This window comes from Hypanus sabinus, chromosome 19 (assembly GCF_030144855.1).
Source record: "Hypanus sabinus isolate sHypSab1 chromosome 19, sHypSab1.hap1, whole genome shotgun sequence".
In the NCBI taxonomy this organism is placed as follows: domain Eukaryota; kingdom Metazoa; phylum Chordata; class Chondrichthyes; order Myliobatiformes; family Dasyatidae; genus Hypanus; species Hypanus sabinus.
Window position 1 is genome coordinate 51,127,021 of NC_082724.1, and position 26,150 is coordinate 51,153,170.

Consider the following 26,150-nt stretch of genomic DNA (forward strand, 5'->3'; position numbering starts at 1 on the left):
ATTTCAAGGAAAATAACTTTCAAGTCCGTCATTCTAAACATTTTAATTTGTCTTCATTCTAAAGATTTCATTTGCATTGCAGCAAACGAGCATCAAATATCCTGGATGTGTCTGCTTACCCGCTTCTTCGACAGCTTCATTGATGTGATTGGTGCTTTGTCCTGAAGAGAGATTAAATTATAATAATGAGGCATCCATATTATTAACATCTTAAATATCATTCAGGGTAGTTCTATATTTATACTTAAATCTAAGAACAAAAGAAAAAGAACTTTAAATATAACACATCCAAATGTTCATAGGAGCCAGAAGTCCTACATCACTAGGATCAGGAACATCTGCTTCCCTTCAAGCATATAGTTCAAACAACAAGCAAAACCCTAGTTTCTACAGTTTAGCAACATCATGGTAACTTTGACTATTCTATACTAAAATTAGTATTTTTGTTCTAGTTGTGTTTTCTTCTAAAAAGCGTGCATAATTTATGCTGCTTATACAATGTTATATGCCTGTGATGCTGCTGCAAGTATGTTTTTGCTGCCACAGAGAGGAATATTGTTCAGGACATTAGGAATTCTTCTGCCACAGGACCGTCAGTAACAACCTGAGCCATTTGGACAAGCAGACAAGGCTTTGGATTTTAATGCTTCATCTGAAGAACACAACTTCAAGCAACACAATGTGGTAACATATTTGACAGGGTTCCTGTGGTCAGCTCCTTCAGAAAGTTAGGAGGCATGGGATCCAGGGTAACTTGGCAGCATGGGTTCAGAATTGGCTTGCCCACAGGAGGCATGGGAGTGTGTGCAGAGGAGATTTACCAAGATTAGAAAACATGTGTTATAAGGACAGGTTAAGCAAGCTAGGGCTTTTATCTTTGGAGAGGGGGATAAGAGGTGACTTGATAGAGGTGTACAAGATGATGAGAGGCTTAAATCGAGTGGATAGTCAGAGACTTCTTTTCTCAGGGTGGAAATGGTTAATACAAGAAGGCATAACTTTAAGGCACTGGGAAAAAAGTACAGGAGGGATGTAAGAGGCAGGCTTTTTTACACAGAGAGAAGTGGGTGCGTGGAACATGCTGCCAGTTGTAGTGGTGAGAGGAAAATACGTTAGGAACATTTAAGTTACTCTTAGATGGGCACATGGAAGAAAGAAAAATGGAAGGCTCTGTGGGAGGTAAGGGCTAGATTAATTTTGGAGTAGATTAGAGGGTCGACACAACATCATGGACCGAAGTGCTGTACTGTTTTATGTTTTAATGCAGCTGGCTAAATTCTGCATTGAATCCTAGCCTGAACTATATATTCACTTATTGCATAATCCTTTGAAAAGCAGCAGCACTGTATCTCAAGTCTGCAAAGTCTGGATACGATCATTAAACCTTCCAGAATATCTCCAAAAACAGTATTAAATTGTGTACTTTCTAGCAGTTTTGATGAAACTCCCAAGCTGGCCCACCCACAAATATGCAGCAAAATACAAAAGCAGAGAATTGGATCAAAAACAAAGATGGCTTCACTAAAAATATAGAAACAGAAAATGTTGGAAATACTGAGCAGGTCTGGCAGGATCTGTGGAGGTAGAAATTACATTTTAGGTCAATGAGCTTACATCTATTCTTCATTGCAAGCTCTTGGGAACCAGTCATGCAGCTAATACAACTGCTCCCTCACTGCACCAGAGAGCCAGGTTCAATCCTGACCTTGGGTGCTGTCTGTGCGGAGTGTGCATACTCTCCCCGTGACTGTTTGAGTTTTTCTTCAGTCTGTACTGATTTCCACCAATATCCCAAAGATATTTGGGCTTGTAAGTTCACTAGCCTTAAATTGACCCTAGAGTATACTAAGCACGTTGGCCTTCATAGATCGAAGTATTGAGTACAGGAGCCAGGATGTTATGTTGAAGTTGTATAAGACATTAATAAGGCCTAATTTGGAGTATTACATGCAGTTTTGGTCACCTACCTACAGGAAAGATGTAAATGAGGATGAAAGAGTGCAGAGAAAATTTACAAGAATGTTGTTGGGATTGGAGGACATGAGTTAAAAGGAAAAATTGAGTAGGTTAGAACTTCATTCCCTAGAACATGAGAGAATGAGGGGAAATTTGATAGAGGTATACAAAATTATGAGAGGTATAGATAGGGTAAATGAAAGCAAACTTTCTCCACTGAGGTTGGGTAAGATTATAATTAGAGGTCATGAGTTAAGAGTGAAAGGTGAAATGTTTAAAGGGAAAATGAGGGGAACTTCTTCACTCAGCAGATGGTGTCAGTGTGGAATGAGCTGCCAGCACAGGTGGCAGATGCAACTTCATTTCCAACGTTTAAGGTATGTTTGGATAGGTACAGTATATAAATGGGAGAGCTATGGAGGGCTATGGACCTGGTGCTAGTTGATGGAACTAGGCAGTTTTAAATGGATTGGCACAGGCTAGATAGGCCAAAAGGCCTGTTTCGATGCTGAAGTTTTCAATGACTCTATGACGTGGTAGAATCTTGAGATAGTTGCTGAAAATATGGAGAGACTAAATCTTAAAACTGGGATTTACTGGGATTTAAAACTAGGATTAGTGTGAACAAGCGATTAATGGGCACCATGAAATTGATGGACGAAAGGGCCTGTTTCTATGGAGTATCTGACAGTGACATAAACTATTTTAGTGTTACTCTCACAGGACAAGTAATCTAGGAGGGATAGACTAATCGTTTTAAAGTATTTGAGAATTTTGATATGTGCTTTTGAAAACAAATGGGATAAAATATTTGGTGTCTGTTGGGTTATAAGGACTCAACTAGTTCATAACTGTTCTTTAAGAAAGAGAACTTCATTTCCTTCAGTCTTACACGCGTCCCTCTGAAGTGTCCAGCTGAACCACACAGTTCAGAACAACCAGAAAGGAGTCATTCTCAGAATCAATTAATAAAAGAACACATTATTTCTACATCGCTTTTGTATTTGCTACCTCAGTCATTCTCTGGAGTCTAATGAACTTTTTACTTCTAATCCTACATAAGAAGAGAATTCTCACTTTATCTTAAAATAAGAGGGTCTTTCCTGACCATCAACTTTAAAGGTTCTGACATAAAGGGCTTCAAAGAGTTTACAACAAGTATAGTAATTGGAGTAGATGACAATAATTAAGGTGAATATTTGTTCTCTTTTATCATTGATCCAACAAAAGCTTGAATTATTACTCAAAAACTATTCCCTGTGTTTCCTATAAATTAATATCTAGTCAGGTTATCCACAGCCTTTGACAGGATCATAAATCATTAGATGGAAAACTGGGTCAGTCATTCCTATAGCTTATTATGAGTTCAGAAGAACACACACAGCATTGAAAAATAGATTTAAAGATGATATTTAGAAAAGATTTTTGATTAAAACCTATCCTTTCTCTAATCTCCTGGCAAGGATACCTCAGCGGGCAGCACTTATGTAGGTCTTAGCAGAGCAGTGTTTGGTTTGAGGGTTTTGTTACATCTCTTGCCAGAGTAGTCTCTGGGGAACTAAAGCCATGGCAAGCCGACTCGCATTTAGGGCTGCCTGAATGAAACCTCATGAATATAGAAATAACTTGCCAGGAAATATTTGTATTAGATCCATACGCAAATGAAAATTCCCTTTCCACAGCTGTTTTGAATTGGATTTCTATTTACTAAAATTCTTTAATACTTACAACAATGAGCCTGAAGTTTTTTCAAGGGTCTGCCCTCTCTGTTCTCCCCTCACCTCACTCCACCCTGTCTGGGTCACCCCACTCACAAATTCCTCATGTAGTCTATGTCTCCCCTTATTCTTCCTCATTGTGTTTGTTCTTCCCTTACCCTCCCTCCCTATCCGGTCTTGGCTAACCCGTTCCTCATGATGTTTAAGTTTCCCTTCACCCTTCCTCACCACAAATGTTTCCTCTCTTTCTTCTTCAACCTGTTCAGGCCTTCCCCCACAATTCTTTACAAAGTGGTCTCCTCTCACCACACCAGGTCACCCCTCATAATGTCTGTGTCTTCCTTTATCCTTTCTCACCATAATTGGTCATCCATTACCTTTCCTCATCCCTCCCTGTCTATCTCCTTTCACTCTTCAAGTGAAAACTGGACACAGTGTAAAGTCAACAAATGATTTTCAGCAAGACCTTTATATGTGAAGGTGTTGACTGTTTTTACTCCATTTCTTTAAATAAGGCCATTAATATGTCCTCATTTCTACTGTCGCCTGTGAAACCAATTTTTCTTCTTTTCAGCATAATGTAAATGGATCATTCTATGTAAGTGAGCCTGCTGTGGTTTAGTACTTCAAATGAAGTGCAACTCAACATGAAGTGACTTCCATATGTTCACCGCTATTATTTTCCAACTTACCTGGAAAACCTCTAGCTCTTCCAGAACTATCTCTTCCACCTCATGGTTTTCTTTAGGAGAATAGATAGATTTCAGGACCAACCCAGTGTCTGTAACAGAACATAACGGAGCTATTATATCTAGTTTTAGCTTTGTTCAAAGATGGATTAATAGAAGATGAACAGACCATGCAGCACCTACATTAGCCTGGTTATTTATCTCCTTTCTTTTCATACTGCTCCAAAAAACCCTGTTCTCCCTAACTCTCTTAAATTTACCTTGCACTCTATTTGTCTACCTGCACTACACTTTCTCTGAAGACGGATACTCTGCATTCTGTTTTGCTTTTGTACTATCTTGATGTACTCATGCATGGAATGGCTTGTTTGGTGGCATGCAAATAAGTGCTTGTCACTATCTCGGTACATGTGACAAGAATCTACCAATACTAAGGACTCAACGAATCGGTGAAACTTTGGCAACTTGTGCCAATGCCACAACACCTCACAGTCCTCCCTCAGATTGATTCCTGTTATACGTTAGGCTGGAAAGCTTAGAAAGATAAATGTGAAAACCAAATTGGCTAGAAAAACTAGATAAAAGATCTAACATTAGATCTAATCTAAGATAAAATAATTTTTTTGTAAATTATATCCTCAAATGGACTGCCCAGTCTTCTCTTTTTTTTTGTTTTAGGTTAGTTTAGTGGGGTTTTTTGTCTTCTCATAATAAAAATTTTGAGTCTTTTTTTATGGATTGTTAAGAGGAGTTGTGGTTCCTTTCATATATTAGCTCAATATTATACATGATTTTGACAGTGTATATTCCTTTCTTTGTATTCTTATTGAAATATGTATTTGATATAACTTCTCCTCTGATTTGTATTTATCCCTATTTTTTAATCAATAAAAAAAGATTGAAAATGAGAAAAATTAGAAAAAACAAAATTGGTTTTAAATTACAACAGTTGTTGAGAACTTGCTGATCCATGAAGCTGCCACAGTATTCTGAGGGAGATTGACTGGGAGATTGAGTTGTGGTGTCACATTTGGCACAGATATCACAAGGCCAAAGAGCCTGATCCTGTGCTGTATTGTTGTATTGTACTATTTTTAGTATTATTTATTTACTTTTTATTTATTATTGGCACAATTTGTCCACTTTTGCACATTAGATGTTTGTCAGCCATTGTTATCATTGTTATTTATAGTTTTCCATAAACTCTATTGTGTTTCTTTATTTTCCCGTAAATTCCCACATGAAAATTAATCTCTAGTATTATATAGTGACATTTATGTACTTTGATAATAAATTTACTTTGAACTATGTTCTATATTCCATGTTCTAAAAGCAAGATTATTGGGTTATTATATGTAATACATGCAAAACACTGTGGATGAAGTTGACTGTTATTCTGTATGCTTGGTAGATTTTCAACTTGTACTTTATAAAATACTTTGGAGAATAGGTTGTTTTCAACGGAGTTTGAGACAACCCCACAGATACAATCACCCAAATAAGATCAGCATTAACAAGCACTCCTCTCAGTGAGCTGAGCGTGGCATTGAACAGATTGTTTGGCTCCATCTACTCACCAGTTCCAATAAACATCACATCATATTGTCCGTCCACTGCCTCGACCCGGTCCACAGCGAGACGAGTAAACTTGTAGTCCATGCCAACCCGAACCAGCACTGGCCGATGGTTCACCGGATAGACGGCATCGTGCATGAGTGGGTGGGTGCGGATGAAGAAGATTGCCTCATCTGGATATTCACGGGTTGATCTGTAGCTCCCATACGTGGTGCTGGGGCACTGGACATATGTGACAGATGCAATGGTAAGACTTGTGATCAGTTATTTTTTGAGTCATCATTTGCAGAATCTGGTCATTGATCATTTAATGCACAAAGTTCTGAGTGCTGCTTTTTTTAAAAGTTTGAGATCTATCAAATTATTTTCCTTTGACTTAATAGCTGAATTTAATATCAACTGAAAGAAATGCACCTGTCTCTTTGGTTCATGTTGCTCCTCCAGAGTAATGCTGATTAGCACTATTAGGCTTTTCAAAGGATTTAACTCTAATTTAGGATTGAAACATGTCAGGACCTTCAAGTTAACAATTGTTGAGTACTGATAAATAGTGGCCCTAGAACATTCAGTAATGTTTAAGTGGACACCCATGAATCATATTATAGTCAAAACGCAATGCTAAATGTGTGTTCATGAATGAATTTCTACTCAAGTGATGTCAGCTTTCATACCACAAAATTCAACAGAATGAATTTCAGAGGTAGTTTACTGTACACTGACATTAAGATATATTATGCTAATGCTGCTGACTGGGGATCTATTTCTGAGCACTAGTGCAACCACATGTACTGTAATGTCAATATTATGCAATGTTAATGGCACTTAATGATAACATCCTGTTAGCATAATACTATTGCTGAGTGATTCCCATCTCTGTTTGATTTCTATAGCCTCTAATAGGGCACAGTGTTTGAGGCTTGCTGGAGAATTGCATACAATAGATCTTGCCATCTGTTAACAGAAAACAGGCTGCTGGTGGAACCCAGTGGGTTGAGCAGCGTCTGTGACAGGAAAAGAATTATCAGAGTGTCAGGTCAAAACCCTGCATGAGGAACTTCAGCAGATTGTTTCCAGCATTTGCAATCTTGCGTGTCTCCCTAGTCTTTTCTTATTCTTTTTTTCTTTTTGCCAAATTCCTCAGCTGTTTTACTGATGTAACGCAACATCTTTCCCAAGAATTGGGAGAGTTTCAGTTTTTAATGAAGAATACTGTTGGCACAATACCTGCTTCACACTTGACCTAGAGATTAATGTCACTCACCGTCCCAGGGCGAGGATAAGGCACGCGTCCTGGATATGTCATCCACTTGTAGTCAGGACCCTCTTTGTGCGCAAATTCCCCTTTGAAGGCCATTATAATGTCGGCCATCTTGTAAACACAGACAGCTGACCCATTGAGAATATTGCTACAAAAAAAATCAAAATGAAATATCATTCGACTTTGTCTTGCGATGATTCAATAAACCTACACCTGTTCTGATTAAATGAACTGCAGACCGAATCACGTAACACGCCCTAAAGCAGGACTGAAGTGATACTGAGACACAGTACCTAACATTATTCCCAACCATACCTTTCAGATGGTTGAGACTGTTACTTGGATTCTGGAAGTAACATATATGTTAAAGAGTTCACAGTGCACAGTGTTGAAAGTCTTCATGGAGAGGTGCATAGTTACTTTATTTCTTTCTCTTTTCCACTAGCAACAAGTCAGCGAAGGTATTGTGACGACCACTGAAAGCATCCATTTTGATGGCCGAAAACAAGAAGAAAATGTCCATCTTTGATGAGGCTAAAAGCTCAGCACAGGTTGGGCGTACGTTGTAGAAGCAGGAGTCCAAATATCATTGTACACTTCTTAGTGTGTGACAAAAGAGAACCATTTCCTCCTGTTTATATGGGAGAGCCATTATGAGATGCAAAACTGGATTGCAGGCTAGGAGATCCAAGTCCTGAAGAAGAGCCTCAGCCTGAAACATCAACTATCTGTTCATCTCTATAGATGCTGCCTGACCTGTTGAGTCCTCCAGTACTTTGTGTGTGTTTCCAGCATCTACCGAATTTCTCGTGTTTAGGAGATCTCTCTGTAGATACACGTCGACCAATTATTCACTACTGATTTGAGAGAATAATTCACAGAGAATGCACCTCTTTACTTCCTGGATATTATATAAAAACGTAATTTAAGCAGTTGGTGAAGAAGTCTGATTTGTCCCATAAACAATGCCTGGATTTTCTGTAACCACAACTATATTATTTCCAAGTGTACAAGGGAAGATGTGCTTATGCGGACAATTTGGTTTTTGTCAGACTTGGTGCTAAGTTACACCAGTAGAGTGTGAGCCGCAATAGCACTGTCACTGTCTGCAGGTGACATGCTGCTTCAATCCTAACCGGGGGTGCTGCCAGTGTGGTGAAGGCGCATTGCCCTGGGTGCTCTAATTTCCTCCCACATCCTAAATATGTGCTAATACAATAATTGGGTGCTATAAAATACTCTTTACTGTAGGTCATTAGTGATAACTATAAAAAAATGATTTGATAGATGTGGGAAAGAGAACAAGGATACAGGGAAATGTGACCGATGGGGTTGCTGGGAACCAGCATGGACGCAAAGGACAAAATGGCCTCTTTCTCTTTGCAGTAGTGGAACATAATTCTCAGGAGATCTGAAACCAAACTGGATTTTGTTGATCAGAGGGGTATTCATCTCTTGGGAAAACAGAAAACTGCTAAATACCAAGCCAGACCACTGAGATTTTGGTCAACTGCTGCTTAAACAAGGAGATGGACTAAGTGAAGAGTTGTCCATTTATTTAAAAGAGTCTGCCTTACTAAAGTGGGTACAGCTGACAGGGATGCTGCTCTTCATGGTATCTCAAAGTACAAAGAGAGGTTATTTGGCCCATTGTATCTGTGCCACAATTTTGAATGACCTTTCTGACTACATCCAATTTCCTTTTCAAAAATGTATTGAATTTACTTTGGAATATTACCAATGAATCTTCTTCCTCTACCTCACAAACAGTGCAATTCAGATCAAAGCACGTTGTTTAAAAAATGATCTTTGCCTCTGCTCTGAGTCTTTGTCCAACTTATTTCAGATTATCTATCACCTTTCCTTGAAAACTATTTGGCTTTTGGATTCTGAGGAGGCAGATAATTTTTCCTCTCCTTAGCTCCATCCTTCTGCTAACATATGCAAGCAAATACAAAGCAGAGAAGGTGTGTCAAAAGCATCACAACATCCTAATGGTTTTAATAACACATCACATGTGTTTTCTTAGCAGATCAGAAGCATGATATAAACACAAACCCATGCATGGTCCATAAAAACTGCACTTTCTCAGCCTGGCAATCAAATATTTAATCTGAAATTTAACACCATTCAAATAAACTGTTCAAGGACATGTGCATTTAGATGTGGTGTTGTGGTATATAATGCTGAGAACAGTAATGAAGAATGAAAAAAGGAAATAAAATCAGCCAAATTTCTTGTTGTGGATGATTACTGCGGGAAGTACTCTTCAATGGGTGCATTAGTAAGATGAATTTAGACGAGGACGTGAAGCCACACATCGAAGTGATAAGAGAGCTGCCTTAGGAACATGGTGTCATGACAACAACCTTTCCCTCAAAGTCAGCCAAGCAAAAAAGCTGGTCATTGACTTGGAGGAGGGTGCATATGGTCTTTTCTACATCAACAGTATTGGAGGTTCAGAGAATTGAGAGTTTCAATTTCAATTTCAACTTTCCAGGAGTGAACGTAAGACCATAAGACCTAGAAGCAGAATTAGCCCATCTGGCCCATCGAGTCTACTCTGCCATTCAATCATGGCTGATCCTTTTTACCCCTCCTCAAACTAGTTCCTGGCCTTCTCCCTGTAACCTTTGATGCCGTGTCCAATCAAGAACCCATCAATCTCTGCCTTAAATGCACCCAAATCTGGTTCCTTACAGAATGGCTGCATCCCCAGTGGGCTCAAACAGAAGCTGCTCTAAGGTCATTCTATAAATTCCCTCTATTGGGATCCAGGACCAAACAGATTTTCCCGATCTATCTGTAAGTTATGTACAGGCCTCTGAACAGTGGCCAGGATGTGGGCTACAAATTAAAACACAAGTTAGAAAAGGCATGTAAAAAAAGGACATTGTTGTGGTAATGGTGAGAGATTTCAATATGCAGGTAGATCGGGAAAATCTGGTTGGTGCTGGATCCCAATAGAGGGAATTTATAGAATGACCTTGAGAGCCCACTGGGGAAACAGCCATTCTATAATGAACCAGATTTGATTACCAAGCTGAAAGGTGAAGGTAGCGGATTGGAAGCTTTTAAAAACCAACAGAAGGCAACTTTAAAAAAGCCATTCAGAAAGAAAAGATGAAATTTGAAGGTATAACATAATATCTGAAGATATAATATATACTAATACTAAGGAGAAGATGCTTTGGAAGCTGAAAGGTCTGAAGGTAGAAAAGTCACCTGGACCGGTTGGACTATACCCAACTGGTCCAGGGTTCTGAAAAATGTGTCTAAAAGATTCTGGAGGCATTATCTTTCAAAAATCACTAGATTCTGGAATGGTTCTTGAAGTCTAGAAAATTGCAACTATCACTTCACTCTTTAAGAGGGGAGGGAGGCAGAAGAATGGAAATTGCTAGCCTGATTTCAATGGTTGGAAAGGTGTTGGGGTCTGTTATTAAGGATGTGGTTTCAGGGTACCTGGGAAGCACATGATAAAATAGGCCAAAGTCAGCATGGTTTTCTAAAGGAGAAATCTTGCCTGAGAAATCTGTTGGAATTCTTTGAGAAAATAAGAAGCTGGATAGACAAAATAGAGTCAGTGGATGTTGTTTATTTGGATTTACAGAAGGCCTCTAATAATGTGCTGCACATGAGGCTGCTTACCAAAATACAAACCCATGACATTACAGGAAAGACGTCAGCATGGATAGAAGATTGGCTGACTGACGGGGGTCAAAGAGTGGGAATAAAGGGGCCTTTTCTGTTTGGCTGCCAGTGACTAGTGGTGTGCCACAGGGTCAATGCTGGATCCACTTCTTTTCACGTTGTATGTCAATGGTTCAGATGAAGGAATTGATGGCTCCGTGACCAAGTTTATGCACGATACAAAGAACTTAGACTGAGAGAATGCACAAAGACAGACTTAGACAAAATGGAGAGAATGACAGATGGTATATAGTGTAGGGAAATGTATGGTCATGCACTTTGGTAGAAAGAATAAAGGTGTGGACTATTTTCTAAATGGGGAAAAAAATCAAAAATCAAAGGTGTAAAGGGATGTGTAAGTATTCGTGCAGGATTCTCTAAAGGTCAACTTGCAGGTTGAGTCAGTGGTACGGAAGGCAAATGCAATGTTAGCATTCCTTTCCAGAGGACGAGGTGATAAGACCAAGGATGTAATGCTGAGGCTTTATAAGCCACGGGTCAGACCGCACTTGTGAGCAATGTGGATTGTGAGTATTGAGAGCAGTTTTGGGCCCCTTATCTAAGAAAATATGTGCAGGCATTGGAGAGGGTCCAAAGGAGGTTCATGAAAATGATCCCAGGAATGAGGGGCATTTGATAGCTCTAAGCCTGTACTTGCAGAAGAATGAGGGAAGAGCTGATTCAAACCTATTGGATATAGAAAGGTCTGGATGGAGGAAATAGAGGACATTCCCTACAGTTGGGGAGTCTAGGACCAGAGGTCACAGCCTCAGAACTGAGGGATGTCCATGTAGAACAGAGATGAGGAAAAAAATTCAGAAGAATGTTTTAGTTGGTGAATCTGTGGAATGTATATTTAAGACAGAGGTTGATAGGATCTCAATTAATCAGGGTGTCAAAGATTAAGGGGAGAAGGCAGGAGAACAGGTTGATAGCAATGATGGATCAGCTATGTTGGACAATGCAGCAAATCCAATGGGCTGAATGGCCTAGTTTTGCTCCTGTGTCTTATGGTCTTATCGGAAAAGGTTAGCTGTTTGAACAACGCGTTGCAGGCAACCTTGGAGAATACTATACATTAACTCCGACTGGTTAACAAATGCCACACACCTCATGTCAGCTGGGACAAGAAGCCTAGGCTGCCTGCGTACACTGCCAGTAACAGAGTAGTTCTGGAATGAAAATTGCAGCTTGTTTGGAAACGTTATCTGCTCTATCAGACCAGAGATGCTGATAGCTGAGCAAGCCCTGCCGACAAGCAGTGCAGTAACATATCAAAAAATCGGCAGACAAAATATCAGCAGATGTGTCGTTGCAGAGACAGTGGAGAGAACTAAGCACACAGCCGGTAGGTGACATCGTACCTCACACCGAGCCAGCAACAAATTCCAGTAGCTGCAAATCTTTGTTTTGCGGCCCACCTGCATCTCTATAGATTAAAATCGGCACCAATGTAATGAAACCACAATGCCTTCTGGTTGCCCATCACCCTTGCACTCACTCACCTCCTCTGATGCCTGTTTCCTCTGAAATCACCAACAGCAAATTCCGATCCTAACATTCACTCCTTCCTGCAGCCCTTTTTGTAAATCCTCACAACTTCCCAGTTCTGCTCACTGCATGTTTTTTCCCCTTGCAGTTATACTGTATCTTCCCATAGAACATACAGTACAACATTAGAGCACAGTACAGGGCTTCTGGCCCGTGATGTGTGCCAGCGTTTTAATCTACTCTAAGATCAACCTCCGATTCCGTCCTACATAGCCTTCCATTTTTCTATCATCCATGTACCTATCTAAGAGTTTCTTAAGTGCCCCTAATGTGCCTGCTGCTACCACCGGCCCTGTCAAAACATTCCAAGCACCCATCACTCTCTGTGTAAAAAGACTTACCTCTGACAACCCCTCCCCTTAAAATTACGCCCCTTTGTGTTAGCCATTTCTGCCCTGGTAAAAAGTCTCTGGCTGTGCACACTTCAGCCTTCTAAGCCTGAATTCCAGACCTCTGCTCTACCACTGAGAAGCACCTTAGAATCTACCTCCATGACCAAGACATTAGTGACTAAAACAACTTTCTTTATCTTGGAGTAAAATACTGTTCACGGGTACTTTGAGCTGATTCCTGTGTTGAATGTGTTATGTAAGTTCAGGTTACTTATGTCTTTGGACACACAAGAGACTTCAGAATCTGGAATGGAACAATAAAATTCTGGAGGAACTCAGCAGATGAGGTTGCATCTAGAATACAGAACAGGGACAGGCCCTTCAGCCCATCATGTCTGTGCCAACCATAATGGGCGCTATGATAGCATAGCGGTTAGCATGATGCTATCACAGCTTGGGGCATTGGAGTTTGGAGTTCAGTTCTGGTGTTATCAGAAGAAGTCTGTACATCCTCCCCATGGAATGTATGGGTTTCCTCCAGGTCCTTCAGTTGCTGCCCACAGTCCAAGGACATGCTGGTTAGAAGGTTAATTGGTCATTGTAAATGTTCCTGTGATCAGTTAAGTCAGGGGTTGCTGAATGGTGTGGCTGGAAAGGCAAGGCCTAAACCACACTGTAAGTAAAATATAGATATAGATACAGGTATCTGTTAGTCTCATGAGACCATGGATTTGCGCCTTGGAAGGCTTCCAGGGCTCAGGCCTAGGCAGGATTGTATGGGAGACTGGCAGTTGCCCAAGCTGCAAGTCTCCCCTCTCCACACCACCGATGTTGTCCAAGGGAAGGGCACTAGGACCCAAGCAGCTTGGCACCGGTGTCGTTGCAGAGCAATGTGTTGTTAAGTGCCCCGCTCAAGGACACAAAAAGTTGCCTCAGTTGAGGCTCGAACCAGTGACCTTCAGATCACTAGACCGATGCCTCATCCACTAGGCCACGTGTCAACACAAGTAAAATAATGCCCAAATTAAACTAAATTGATCTGGCTGCACGTGATCCATATTCCCCCATTCTGTACATGTTCATGTCCCTGTCCAAATGCTTCATAAATGCCTGTATTGTGTCCGGTCCCATGCTGTTCTTGGTAATGTGTTCCAAGCACCCACTGTCCTCTGTGAAAAGAACCTACCCCTCACATTTACAAACGTAGGTACAAGATGGAGCTGATCTGTGGTCTTTGTCAAGATTATTGTTTTGTTCTTTAAGCTTGTAGGGATGGTTTTGGGGACAGAGGTGGGAGTTAGGGGTCAGGTTAGGGTTTGGAGAGAGTGATGTGAGGGAGCTGGGGGTCAGATTGTGGTTTGGGGACAGGGACGGGGTAGTTAGATGTCAGGCCTCCACGTGCCTGGGCGGTCAAGGAAGGTCTGGGTCTGAGGCTTCCACTCCACGCTCAATGTGGACAAGCCTCCGCATGTGCTTGAAAGCCAGTGATGTGGATGGATAGTGAAGGGCATCCGTGGAGTTGGGCTGTCCCGAGTTGGTGGGTCTGGTGATCAGATACAAGCAGGAGGCGTGAGGAGGCACAAGGGCCAGTCAGTCAGTGGGCCTGGAGTTGGGGATTCCATCTTCGGCTGACCCGCTGCTCGATACCGAAGATCAACACCTGAAGGTCAATTGGAAGCCTAGAAGTTAAAGCCCAATGGCGTGAGCCTGTTGACTGGAGGTCAGTTCTGGAGTTGGAAGACTTCCTGTCCCCTCCTGATAGACTGAATGCTCAAGGCAGCCTCCGGTGCCCAAGGCAGCGACGGTAACTGGCCTAAATGATTATCTCCCAGTGGCACTGACCTCAACAATCATGAAGTGCTTTAAGCAGCTGGTAGTGGATTGTATAAAATCCCACCTTCCAGCTACATTGGACCCTCCCCAGTTTCCCTACCACTCGAACTGATCCAGTGATAATGCCATAGATTTGGGCCTTCACTCCATCCTGTCCCTCCTAGAAAACTGTACCATATAGCCTACTGTATAATATGGGACTATTTTATGTCATTGTAACACATTACTGAGCATATGCTATAAGGCGTGTATTGATCCGTATTGATCTGTGTTCAGCTCAGGTTCCGTAAGTAAAAAGTCATGTTAACTTAGCTCCTGTCTCTAGTGTTTTTATTATTGATATTGTGTAAACGGCCACATACAGAACAAATTGGCCATGAGGTTAATGAACTTACATCTTATTGGAATGCCGTGTTTTAATTGATAACGGCAATTGGAAGGAATTGGGAGTTCAGCTGGAGTCGGGAACATTGGGAGACTGAAAGAGCCGCAGCACGTCCAGGTGAGACCACAGCTGGCGCTAAACTCTAGGGCTGAGGGTCTGGGGTTTCTGAGGCTAGAGGGTCTGCCTGCCTCAGAAGGGAGATTAAAATAGTGAGCGACTCACGCATCTAGCCAGAGTATGCTCGCGACACTAGCAAAAAAAGGCCATGCGAGTCAAAAAGAAAACAAGGGACCAGGGTTAAATTAACAAGGGATTGAGGCTAAATTAACATAACAGGGATAAATTAACATAACAAGCATGGTGTTAATTGGAACCATTACAGCATTTGATAGTGTCTTTGAAGACTGGGCAACTTATATGGAAAGAATAGAGTTATATTGTGATGCTAACAGTGTTAATGAGGAAAGAAAGTCAGCATCTTACTTAGTGTAATGGGAACGAAAACACAGGACCTGCTGCGGAGCTTGTTAACCCCTGAATAGCCAGCTGACAAAACGTTCAAGCGAATAGTAGACACTCTCCAACAGCATTTAAACCCCAAACTGCTGGTCATTGCAGAAAGATTTAAATTCCATAAACAGAATCAGAGCAAAAATGAAAGCATTTCTGAATATTGTGCTGAATTGTGCAAATTATCAGAACATTGTCAATTTGGAGCTGGTCTATCAGACATATTGAGGTACAGGTTAGTGTGTGGCATACACTGTGAAACTGTGACCTTACATTCAAGAAAGTGCTAAGCATCTCAATATCATTAGAAACAGCCACACAAGGCGCTTCCGAGATACAACAAAAACCTCCGGAATTTGCCACGAATAAAATGTCACTGAGCAGAAATGAAAGAAAGAAATATTACTGTTGTGGGAACATGTTGAACACAGTGAAGGGAAGAACTGTTACCATTGTGGGAACATGTTGAACAGAATGAAGGAAAGAAATATTACTGTTGTGGGAACATGTTGAACAGAGTGAAGGAAAGAAATGTTACTGTTGTGGGAACATATCACATGACCCTGAGGACTGTTGGTTTAAAGACAAGGAATGCAGAAACTGTGGCAAACAGGGCCACATTGGCAGAGTATGCAAAGCTAGTAAACAGCAGAAAAAAGGCACAATACAGAGAAACAAGAAACCCCAGAAAGGAAAACACAACAATGCACACGAAATGGAAGCAAGCAGTTCTGATGAAAATGACTCAGACGAAAGTAAATTGTTGTTTCTGTAACTTCACAGCGTGAAGGAGACAGATGATTGAAGAGTAATAAGGATCACTCCACAAGTGGCAGGCGTGAGACTGAAAATGGAGTTGGATACAGGCTCAGCTTTAACGGTGATCTCTGTACACGACTACAAAGGACTGTTTTCTCACATACCTCTGAAACAAACTAAACTACTGCTAAAGATTTACACAGGACAGAAAGTGTGTTCCAAAGGCAAAATTAAAGTGACAGTAACCTCCGGAGACAAAGCACAGCAGCTGAACCTCTGTGTACTGAAAAATGAAGCACCACCGTTGCTGGGACGTGAATGGCTCAGGAAAATCCAGTTGGATTGACACACCATCAAGGCACTAGATGCATCAACAAAGGAGGTCAGCTCGGCGGGGAAGATGTCCGCAGCTCTCCTCTCACCCATCGTCGACTATTACAATGATGAGGAGGAGCGAGACAGCGTCAACAGGGAGACAGATATTGCCAATAGGCAGGAAGATGAAGACTACCTGGAAGTAAAAGAGCAGATGTACCAGGAGAAATTGACATCTCTCAAAAGACAGCGACAGCAGTTACAGGAAGGCACTTTGCAGGAGTATCAGAAAAGGATGAAGAAACTAGATCAACAATACAAGCATGGAATATGAAATGCAGAGCTTTTTCTGCAACTGGAGACAGAAAAAGTGGAAAGGAATAATGCTAAAAAGAAGAAAGAAGTGGAGGGAGCGCAGGAGCCCCCACCTCAGACCGGCCCAAGACACAACCACCTCACGCAGCCTGTCAACACCATGAGCGAGGCCGAAACGGAGTCGTAACCACCTCACGCAGCCTGTCAACACCATGAGCGAGGCCGAGACGGAGTCGTAACCACCTCACGCAGCCTGTCAACACCATGAGCGAGGCCGAAACGGAGCAGCAACCACTTCATGCAGCCTGTCAACACCATGAGCGAGGCCGAGACGGAGTAACAACCACCTCACGCAGCCTGTCAACACCATGAGCGAGGCCGAGACGGAGTAACAACCACCTCATGCAGCCCATCAACACCATGAGCGAGGCCGAGACGGAGTAACAACCACCTCATGCAGCCCATCAACACCATGAGCGAGGCCGAGACGGAGTAACAACCACCTCACGCAGCCTGTTAACACCATGAGCGAGGCCGAGATGGAGTAACAACCACCTCACGCAGCCTGTCAACACCATGAGCGAGGCCGAGATGGAGTAACAACCACCTCACGCAGCCCATCAACACCATGAGCGAGGCCGAGACGGAGTAACAAACACCTCACGCAGCCCATCAACACCATGAGCGAGGCCGAGACGGAGTAACAAACACCTCACGCAGCCTGTCAACACGATGAGCGAGGCCGAGATGGAGTAACAACCACCTCACGCAGCCTGTCAACACCATGAGCGAGGCCGAGATGGAGTAACAACCACCTCACGCAGCCTGTCAACACCATGAGCGAGGCCGAGATGGAGTAACAACCAACTCACGCAGCCTGTCAATACCATGAGCGAGGCATAGACGGAGTAACAACCAACTCACGCAGCCTGTCAATACCATGAGCGAGGCCAAAACGGAGCAGCAACCACCTCACACAGCCTGTCAACACCATGAGCGAGGCCGAGACAGAGCAGCAGCAACAGCCAGACAAACCCAAATCCCCCTGGGAGAAGAAAGGCATCGCAACAAAGGCTCCTGGAACAGTAAAGTGGTTCAACGTACAAAATGGATGTGGATTCATCAACAGGAATGATACAAAGGAAGATGTGTTTGTACATCAGACTGCTATAAAAAAGAATAACCCACAGAAATACCTCAGCAGTGTTGGAGACATTGAAACTGTGGAGTTCAATGCAGTGGAAGGTGAAAAGGGTGCAGAAGTAGCAAACGTAACTGGCCCCAGAGGAGTTCCAGTCCAAGGAAGCCGAAATGCCACGGACGGAAATCATTATCGTCACTGCAACCCTCCCCCCCCCCGCCACCGAGCTCCACCATGTAAGTACCAACAGAACATCGAAGGTGGAGAGAAAGGAGATGGAGCAGAGACAGCAACAGATGGAGAAAACCAAGATGATCAAAATCAGCGACATCACTCTCCTTACAGAAGACAGCGTTACCCACCTTACTTTGTTCATCATTGCTATGGTTGCTGCCCACAATATAGCAACAGGGAGAAATTACTGAGGGTGGTGAAATAAATGAAAACCAGGTTGCTGGGGAAGAAGGTAAACCTAACAGAAGACAAAATCAATTCCATTCAAACAGAACAGCTTTCGCACAAGGTAAATCTTGAAGCAATTTTTTCCTCCATTGAGAATCATACACTGAATCCTTTGCAGGAAAGTTTCCTTAGCACGTACGTATTTTGAATCCTCAGCCAATGTGTCTTGTTTTGCACAAAGAAGTTGGGGAACAGCATCAAAACAGAGGCGAATTCTGGCAACAAACTTAAGGTCTCTATTGTTGTATTTCCACACTTGCGCTGAATGTGCATCTGAAGGAATTCTCCCTCCTGAGCCAGACAGACAGCACTGCAAGTAATCTTTAGTATCAGCAAAACTGTACTTTAACAGCAGCTTAAGAACAATGGAACGAACAACAGGATTTCCATCATCTGCTGCACCAAACGGTGAAAGATTACTGGTAAAGTACTGATCTTCCTGCGAGTCATTGGATTGCCCTGACTTTTGAATAACTAGCAGAGACAGCAGATCACCAACCACTTCTTTTGTTGGTGGCAAGTCATGTCTGAAGCAGACCATAGAAACTCTCTATGCTCAGAGGTCAACTTTCCATGACTTTTATATGGAAATCTGTATTAAAACAAACAAGTTTATTGACAGACATTACTCAGAGGGGCAGGGAAGACCCGCCCCCACAAAAGACTTGAGTTATAATTATTATTACGTTACTTTGTTATAATTTCATATTATTAAGTTACTAATTAAACGATGGATGGGCATTTATATATTAAGGGTACACATACAGTATTTGTTTAGTGTAAAAAATGTTGATACACTTTTTAAATGAAAGGGGAGGAGTGTACCATATAGCCTACTGTATAATATGGGACTACTTTGTGTCGTAGTAACACATTATTGAGCATGCGCTATTAGGCGCGCATTGATCTGTATATTTGTGTTCAGTTTGGATTTCGTAAGTAAAAAGCCCTGTTAACTTAGTTCCAGTCTCTAGCATTTTTATTAATGGTATTGTCGTGTACACGGCCACATACACAACAAAAATTATTCTTTATAAGCCAGGATGTTGTTCATTGACTTCAGCTCGGCCTTTAACACAATTATCCTTCAGAAGCTGGTGGATAAGCTGTCCTCATTGAGACTCAACATCTCTCTCTGTAACAGGATCTTGGACTTCTTGATGAAGAGACCCCAGTCAGTCCGGGTTGGCGGCAACATCTGAAGCCCCAGCACGCTGCTGTTCATACTACTGACTCACAACTGCAATGCCAGTTTCAGCTCAAACTGCAACACCAAGCTTGCCGATGATGTCACAGTGCTCAGCCTCATCAGCAACAATGATGACTCGGCATACAGAGATGAGGGAGAGAAGCTTGTCCGATAGTGTGAGAACAACAGCATGAGGCTCAATGTGGACAACACCTCCATATTAATCTACACTTTCTGAGGAGACTGAGGTATGCAATACTCCCCGTCCCCATTCTAACAGCTTTCTACATGAGCACAATCAAGAGTGTCCTGTCTGGCTGCATCATTGCATGGTCTAGAAACTGCAAGGCATCGGACTCCAGGATTCTACAGTGAATAGTAAAAACCACCGAGAAGATCTTCAGACTCTCCCTGCCCCCTATTGCTGACATTTACCAGCAGCTTTGCAGATGAAGGGCCCAAAGCATTGCTGAGGATCCCTACCACCCATCCCAGACCCACAGTCTCTTTGACCCCATTATTGTCAGGAAGGAGGAACAGAACCATCGGGACTGGGACTGCCAGACTGGGCAACAGCTTCTTCCCTCAGGCTGGGAGACTAATGAATACCCTGCCACCACCAAGGTCTTGGCATTAGGACATGAGTTGTTTACTGTACACATGTACTGCACACTCCATGCATTTGAATTATATTTCATTAACTCTTTTATGGTGATATTTTGCTTTATGTGTAGTGTGTTATGTGTAGTTATGCTTTGGGGGTGCACCCTGGTCTGGAGGAATGATGCTTTATTTGGGTTGTATCCTGTTTATGCATTCAGATGACAATGATCTTGATCTTGGTTGTGTGGGTGTGTGGGAAGGAGGACAAGGGCTTGTTTAGCCGTTATTGTTTCGTTGTTTCTTGTTCTGCTGAGCAATGTGGGCTCGTTATGTGGGAGTTGCAATCCACAGCATCACTTGCGGGCTGCCGCCAGCCCACCCTTGGGCGTGTTGGTTGTTAACACAAACAGCGCCATTTTGCTATACGTTTTGATATACATGTGTGAACAAATCTGAATCTGAATTTGAACATGTCCTTTCCACTTACCCCAGCACTGACCTGAAATGTCAACAATTCCTTCCCTCCTACTGAGGCTGCTTGACCCACTGAGTTCCTCCAGCAACTTATTTTTTAACTTATCTCTTCATCTGCTGGTTATTATCAACATTTGTAGTAATAAAGGGCAATTGACAAATGGATGTAATTAACACTATTATGCCTGAACTGCAGTGGAAGACCCAAACAAAAAACAATAGGCTTAGATACAGATGATCAAAGACAGGAAATATTATAATATAAAATATTAAATATATATTAAATACTATATTAATAATCCATCATAAAACTATAAGACATAGGAGCAGAATTAGGCCATTCAGCCCATTGAGTCTGCTCCACCTTCCCATCATGGCTGATTTATTATCCCTCTCAACCCCATTCTCCCACTTTCTCCCAGTAACCTTTGATGCCCTGACTAATTAAGAACCAATGAACCTCCACTTTAAATGTATTCAATGACATGGCCTCCACAGCCGATTGTGGCAATGAATTCCACAGATTCCACATTCCAAAAGCCCTAGCAAATCCGCTCGCAAGAATATTGGTCTCTCCCGGGCTCAAGTCCCACCCTTTTGTACAGGTCGTACCTTCCCCAGAAGAGATCTAACTGATTCAGAAACATGAAACCCTGTGCCCTGCACCAGTTCCTCAACCACTCATTCATCCGCCAAATCTTCCTGTTCTTACCCTCCCTGGCACCTACATCTGATTAGAAGCTGGACGGTCCATTCAGAACAGCTGGCTGGCTATGATGGCTTAAAACCTCTAAGTGGAAACAGGTTCTACACAGTCGACTGCTCTTGAAGCAACTGTGCTCCAATGCTGGATTCTTCATGGGAGTTCGGTGGGAGAGAACAGAACTCTAGCAGCCACTAATACTGGAGAAGTCCACTCCATGAAGTTCACTGGGTCCATTGTTTTTGATGGAAGGAAACAGTTGCCAGGTACTGGGCAAGCTACTTTGATGCCAGAAACATGGTGACACTTGCAGGCTGCCCCCAGCACTGTGGGTCATTGACACAAACTACACATTTCACTCTATGTTTCAATATTTCTATGTACATGTGAGAAATAAAGCTAATATTTCAGCACAACATAATCCATTTTTGTATTTAATTGAGTTGATTTAAATATATTTAATTGTTTCTAGAGACTTGGAACATCACAGCACAGTACAGGATGACCTTCAAGTACTTATCTATATTAATCCCATTTACTTAGGACATTACAGCACTGTACAGAACATTAAGCCTGTGATGTTGTGTCCCTGTGATGACCTTTTAACCTACTCTAATTTCAATCTAAAGCTTCTTCCTACATAGCCTTCCATTTTTCTGTCATCCATGTGTCTGTCTAAGAATTCCTTAAATGTCCCTAATGTATCTGACTCTACCACCACCCCTATCAGGGAGTTCCACACACATACCACTCTCTGAGTAAAAAAACTTCCCTCTGACGTCCACCCAATACTTTCCTCCAATCACCTTAAAAAATGGTGCTTCCTCCTATTAGTCATTTCTGCCCGGGGGAAAAAGTCTCTGGTTGTTCACTTGATTTTTGCCTCTTAGCTTTAGTTTTAGTTTTTTTTTGATTGTCAAGAAATATTATTAATTATCTAATTTTTGTGGTACTTCAACGTTTGTGAATGTCAGGTATGTGGACTTAACTGGTCTTAAAGTATGGCGACACAAGAGACTGCGGACACAAGGACGTGGTGCAATGAACAACTTCCTGAAGGAGTTCAAAGGGTTGTGCAGCAAATGGGCAGAAAGGAATTGTCAGTGATCACAACTCTGCATCAGGACTGGAAGTGGAGAAGAGGTCAGTTGACCAGGATAAAGAGGGGAAGGAGATGGGTGAAAAATGACTCTGAGGTGACTGGTGGACTGAGGAGGGGAGTGAGACACAAGGCGGATTGTACCAGGTAGGGGAAGGTAGTAGGCATGGCAGGTGGATGTTTGAAGAGACAGACAAAGAAAGAAAGGGAAAAAAAAGAAACAAAGGACAGATGAGGGGAGTGTGAAGATTGGAGACTGCTGCTGAAGTGGGAACTCAAGGAGTTCCCGGTGCTGGATTCTGATGAACAAATGAGCTGACAAAGGTAACTCACACAAAATGCTGGAGGAACTCAGCAGGCCAGGCAGCATCTATGGAGAAGAGCAAACTGTCAACGTCTCAGGCTGAGACCCTTCATTGGGACTGGGAAAAAAGATGAGGTCAGAGCAAGAAGGTGGGGGTGGGGAGGGAAGGAAGAAGTATAAGGTGGTAGCTGTTAGGTGAAACTGGGAGAGGGGGAGGAGTGAAGTAAAGAGCTGGGAAGCTGATTGGTGAAAGAGATAAAGGGGTGGAAAAGGGTGAATCAGATTGGAGAGGGTAGAAGACCATGGAAGAAAGGGAAGGGGAGCAGCACAAAGAGAGGCAATGGGCAGGTAAGGAGAAAGGTAACCATTAGGGAGTTTAAACCAGAACTATATTGGAAGAGGAACCTGTGGGTGAGGTGTGTGTGTATGGGGTGGAGGGTGGAATCAGCAGGCAGGGAGGGAAAAAAGGGAGGCTGGGGCAGTTTGGGGGGAAAGTACAAAAATGTGAAGGTTGGAAGGAAGAGGTTCCTGGGAAAGGAAGGGTTAATGTATGAGGAGCATTAAATGGCTCTGGGCTTGTACTTGCTGGAATTTAGAAGAATTGGGGGGGGGGGGGGTCCCATTGAAACCTACTGAATACTGAAAGATAAAGTGGATATGGAGAGGATGTTTGCAAAAGTGAGGGAGTGCAGGACCAGAGAGCACAGCCTCAGAATAGAAGGACGCCACTTTAGAACAGAGATGAGGAGGCAGTGAATCAGTGGAGTTCATTGCCACAGAGGACTGTGCAATCCAAACCATTGCTTTTATTGAAAGCTGAGGTTGATAAGTTCTTGATTAGTAAAGATGTCAAAGGTTATAGGGAGAAGGCATGAGAATGAGGTTGAGAAGAATGATAAATTAAGCATGAAGGAATGGCAGAGAAAACTCAATGGGCTGAATGGCCTAAATGTGCTCCTCTGTCTTACTGTTCCTTATGGAAGGTGGGGGAGAAAAACCTATCGCGGGGAGATTAACCTCAAATTGGAAGTACTCATACCATTGGGTTGTAAACTATGCGTGTGGAATACCAGGTGCCGTGCATCCTGCTTGAGTTGGGTCCCACCCTGGCAATGGAGAAGGCCAAAGGTGGACAGGTCAGTGAGGGAATGGGAGGGGGAATTGAAATAGCATGCACTTGGCATCTCAGTGTAGCTACTGCAGACTGAGCTGAGCTGCTCTGTAAAAGTGTTATCTGATCTGTGCTTGGTCATGGTGTTGCAGAGGAAGCCACACTAGGAGCACCTAATGCAGTACGCCTGGTTGAATGAGATGCATGTCAACCTTTGCAACACCTGGAATGGCTGCTCAGGTGGCCTCTGGATAATGGTGAGCGAGAGGGTCAAGGTCAGATGTTGCACCTACTGCGAGAGTGCCAAGGGTCAGTGAAGGATGGGTGGCGGAATGAGGGAGTCATGGAGAGAGTGGTCTCTGCGGAAGGTGAAAAGGAGCAAGGAGAGGAAAATGTGGCTGGTGGTGTGATAACCAAGTTCTCAAAGTATCCCTGTGAGTGAGGCCTACCACCTTTGAGTAGAAAGGTACTCTGTTGAGTTTCATCAATCAATCATGAGGGATTGATGAGGGGAGCTGGCTCACTAGCATAAGACAGGAGGTGACTTTGGACTTGTTAAGAACAAATTCTAAGGTTAAGGGATTAGCAAACTCAGGCCACTGTGCACAGGTTTCGGTTACCTTTCTAATAGATATGTGCATGAAGACTAACAACACTGGCCCCAAGGATAGAAAGATTGAATGGTTTACTCAGGAAACAGCGAAGCCTGCAAACTGCAGCAATTGCATGAGTTAGATACACAGCAAAGAGTCTAAAGAACATGAAGGGGGAAATGAGGACAAGTCCTGGAGAAAAGTGAAGGGATAGGTTTTGGGGGAAACTAAGGGAAACAAAAAGTTGGGCTATTCAAAACTCTTGGAAAGAATGGGTTAAAAAGGAAACTGTACAGTGAGATTAAGACAAGAGATTCTGCCAATGGTGGAAATCCAGAGCAATACACAAACTGCTGGAGGAACTCAGCAGTTCAGGCAACATCTATGGAGAGCAATAAACAGTTGACGTTTTGGGTAGAGATCTTTCATCAGGATTCCTGAAGGGTCTCTGAAGGACTCCTTCAATACTGATGAAGGGTCTCAGCTTAAAACATCCCATGTCTATTCTCCTCATATATGCTGACTAATCTGCTGAGTTCCTCCAATTCTTTATAATTTCTTGATGTTGTTTAATGTTGCGTGTTGTGCCCTGGCCAACACACCACAGCAAGTACCTAAGACGTGTAAATGCATATGGCGAATTAAAGTTGTTTCTTGATCCTTCTCCTTATTCCCAGGCTCTAGTTGACTTGACTGTGAGTTCATTCACTGCCCACACACTACCTATAACATAGATGCCTGGCTTCCACATATTGTGTTCTGTGTGATAGCCTGGATACGTAAGTGTAGTGTGTTACTGTGTTCAATCAAAGAGGCAGTGTGCTAGCATTCTGGCTGTGTTACCCGCAAGACAGCCTCCCCTCAATAAGAGCAACTTATCTGGAAATCCTGTTATAGCAACAGCAATCTTAAAAATAACTCATTCTTTTATTGAGGAATGAAAGCAGTCATTTTAGAAATGAAACAAAAATAAAGTGACATGTATGTCCTTATTTCATTGCAGTGAAACATTTAATAAATCAACATCTATGATTGTTGGCAGATGTTAAAATGCAAACTTGAAATTGCAGATTGTTTTAAAGCATACTTAATTATCCAAGCAAAGTCAGGAATGTATGTAGCCAAGACTGTACATTGTGCTTTATTCAGATATTCACGAGTGGACATTGAAAATTTACAGTTTCAAAACCTGCTCACTAACAACTCTCACAAAACGAGTCAAGATCAAGGGCCTTGCTCCCTCTCCACTTTCTGAGATAAGCACGTTCCTTATCACCACATTGCAACCTTTTGAAGAGATACTTTGTAGTTCTGAACTGCCTGCTGCCTGCCAGGAGTCAACATTGACCTCACTGAGACGGCAGGTTCTTTGTGCAGCTTTATTTATCTTAAGCAAGGTTAAATGTTAGGTGGTATTTCTGGTTGCTTTGCTATCTGTAAACTTTGGCTTCTAGCTTGATGATGCCGCCTTCTTGCATAAAACCATCAATGGTGCCAACAGTCAAAGAGGTCAGAATCAATACATTAGTGTTTGGTCTTTATTACAGTCAAACCCCATCTTATGATCAGAGGCATCCCTAGA

At 42.5% G+C, this 26,150-nt stretch overlaps 1 protein-coding gene and 1 pseudogene across 4 annotated transcripts in view; one reads left to right on the forward strand and one right to left on the reverse strand.

Annotated features, from left to right (window-relative positions):
• Nucleotides 1-26,150, reverse strand: part of sema3h (sema domain, immunoglobulin domain (Ig), short basic domain, secreted, (semaphorin) 3H) — a 211,066-nt gene that overhangs the window by 25,404 nt on the left and 159,512 nt on the right. For all 4 annotated transcript variants that reach the window (XM_059944399.1, XM_059944398.1, XM_059944396.1 and 1 more), the window contains 4 exons: nucleotides 7,200-7,344; nucleotides 5,941-6,160; nucleotides 4,367-4,455; nucleotides 120-161 (listed from right to left, as the gene is read on the reverse strand). In XM_059944399.1, coding sequence (XP_059800382.1) covers nucleotides 120-161; nucleotides 4,367-4,455; nucleotides 5,941-6,160; nucleotides 7,200-7,344 — 496 coding nt within the window. The remainder of the gene's footprint in view (nucleotides 1-119; nucleotides 162-4,366; nucleotides 4,456-5,940; nucleotides 6,161-7,199; nucleotides 7,345-26,150) is intronic.
• LOC132377918 (Y-box-binding protein 1-like) lies at nucleotides 17,154-18,737 on the forward strand (annotated as a pseudogene).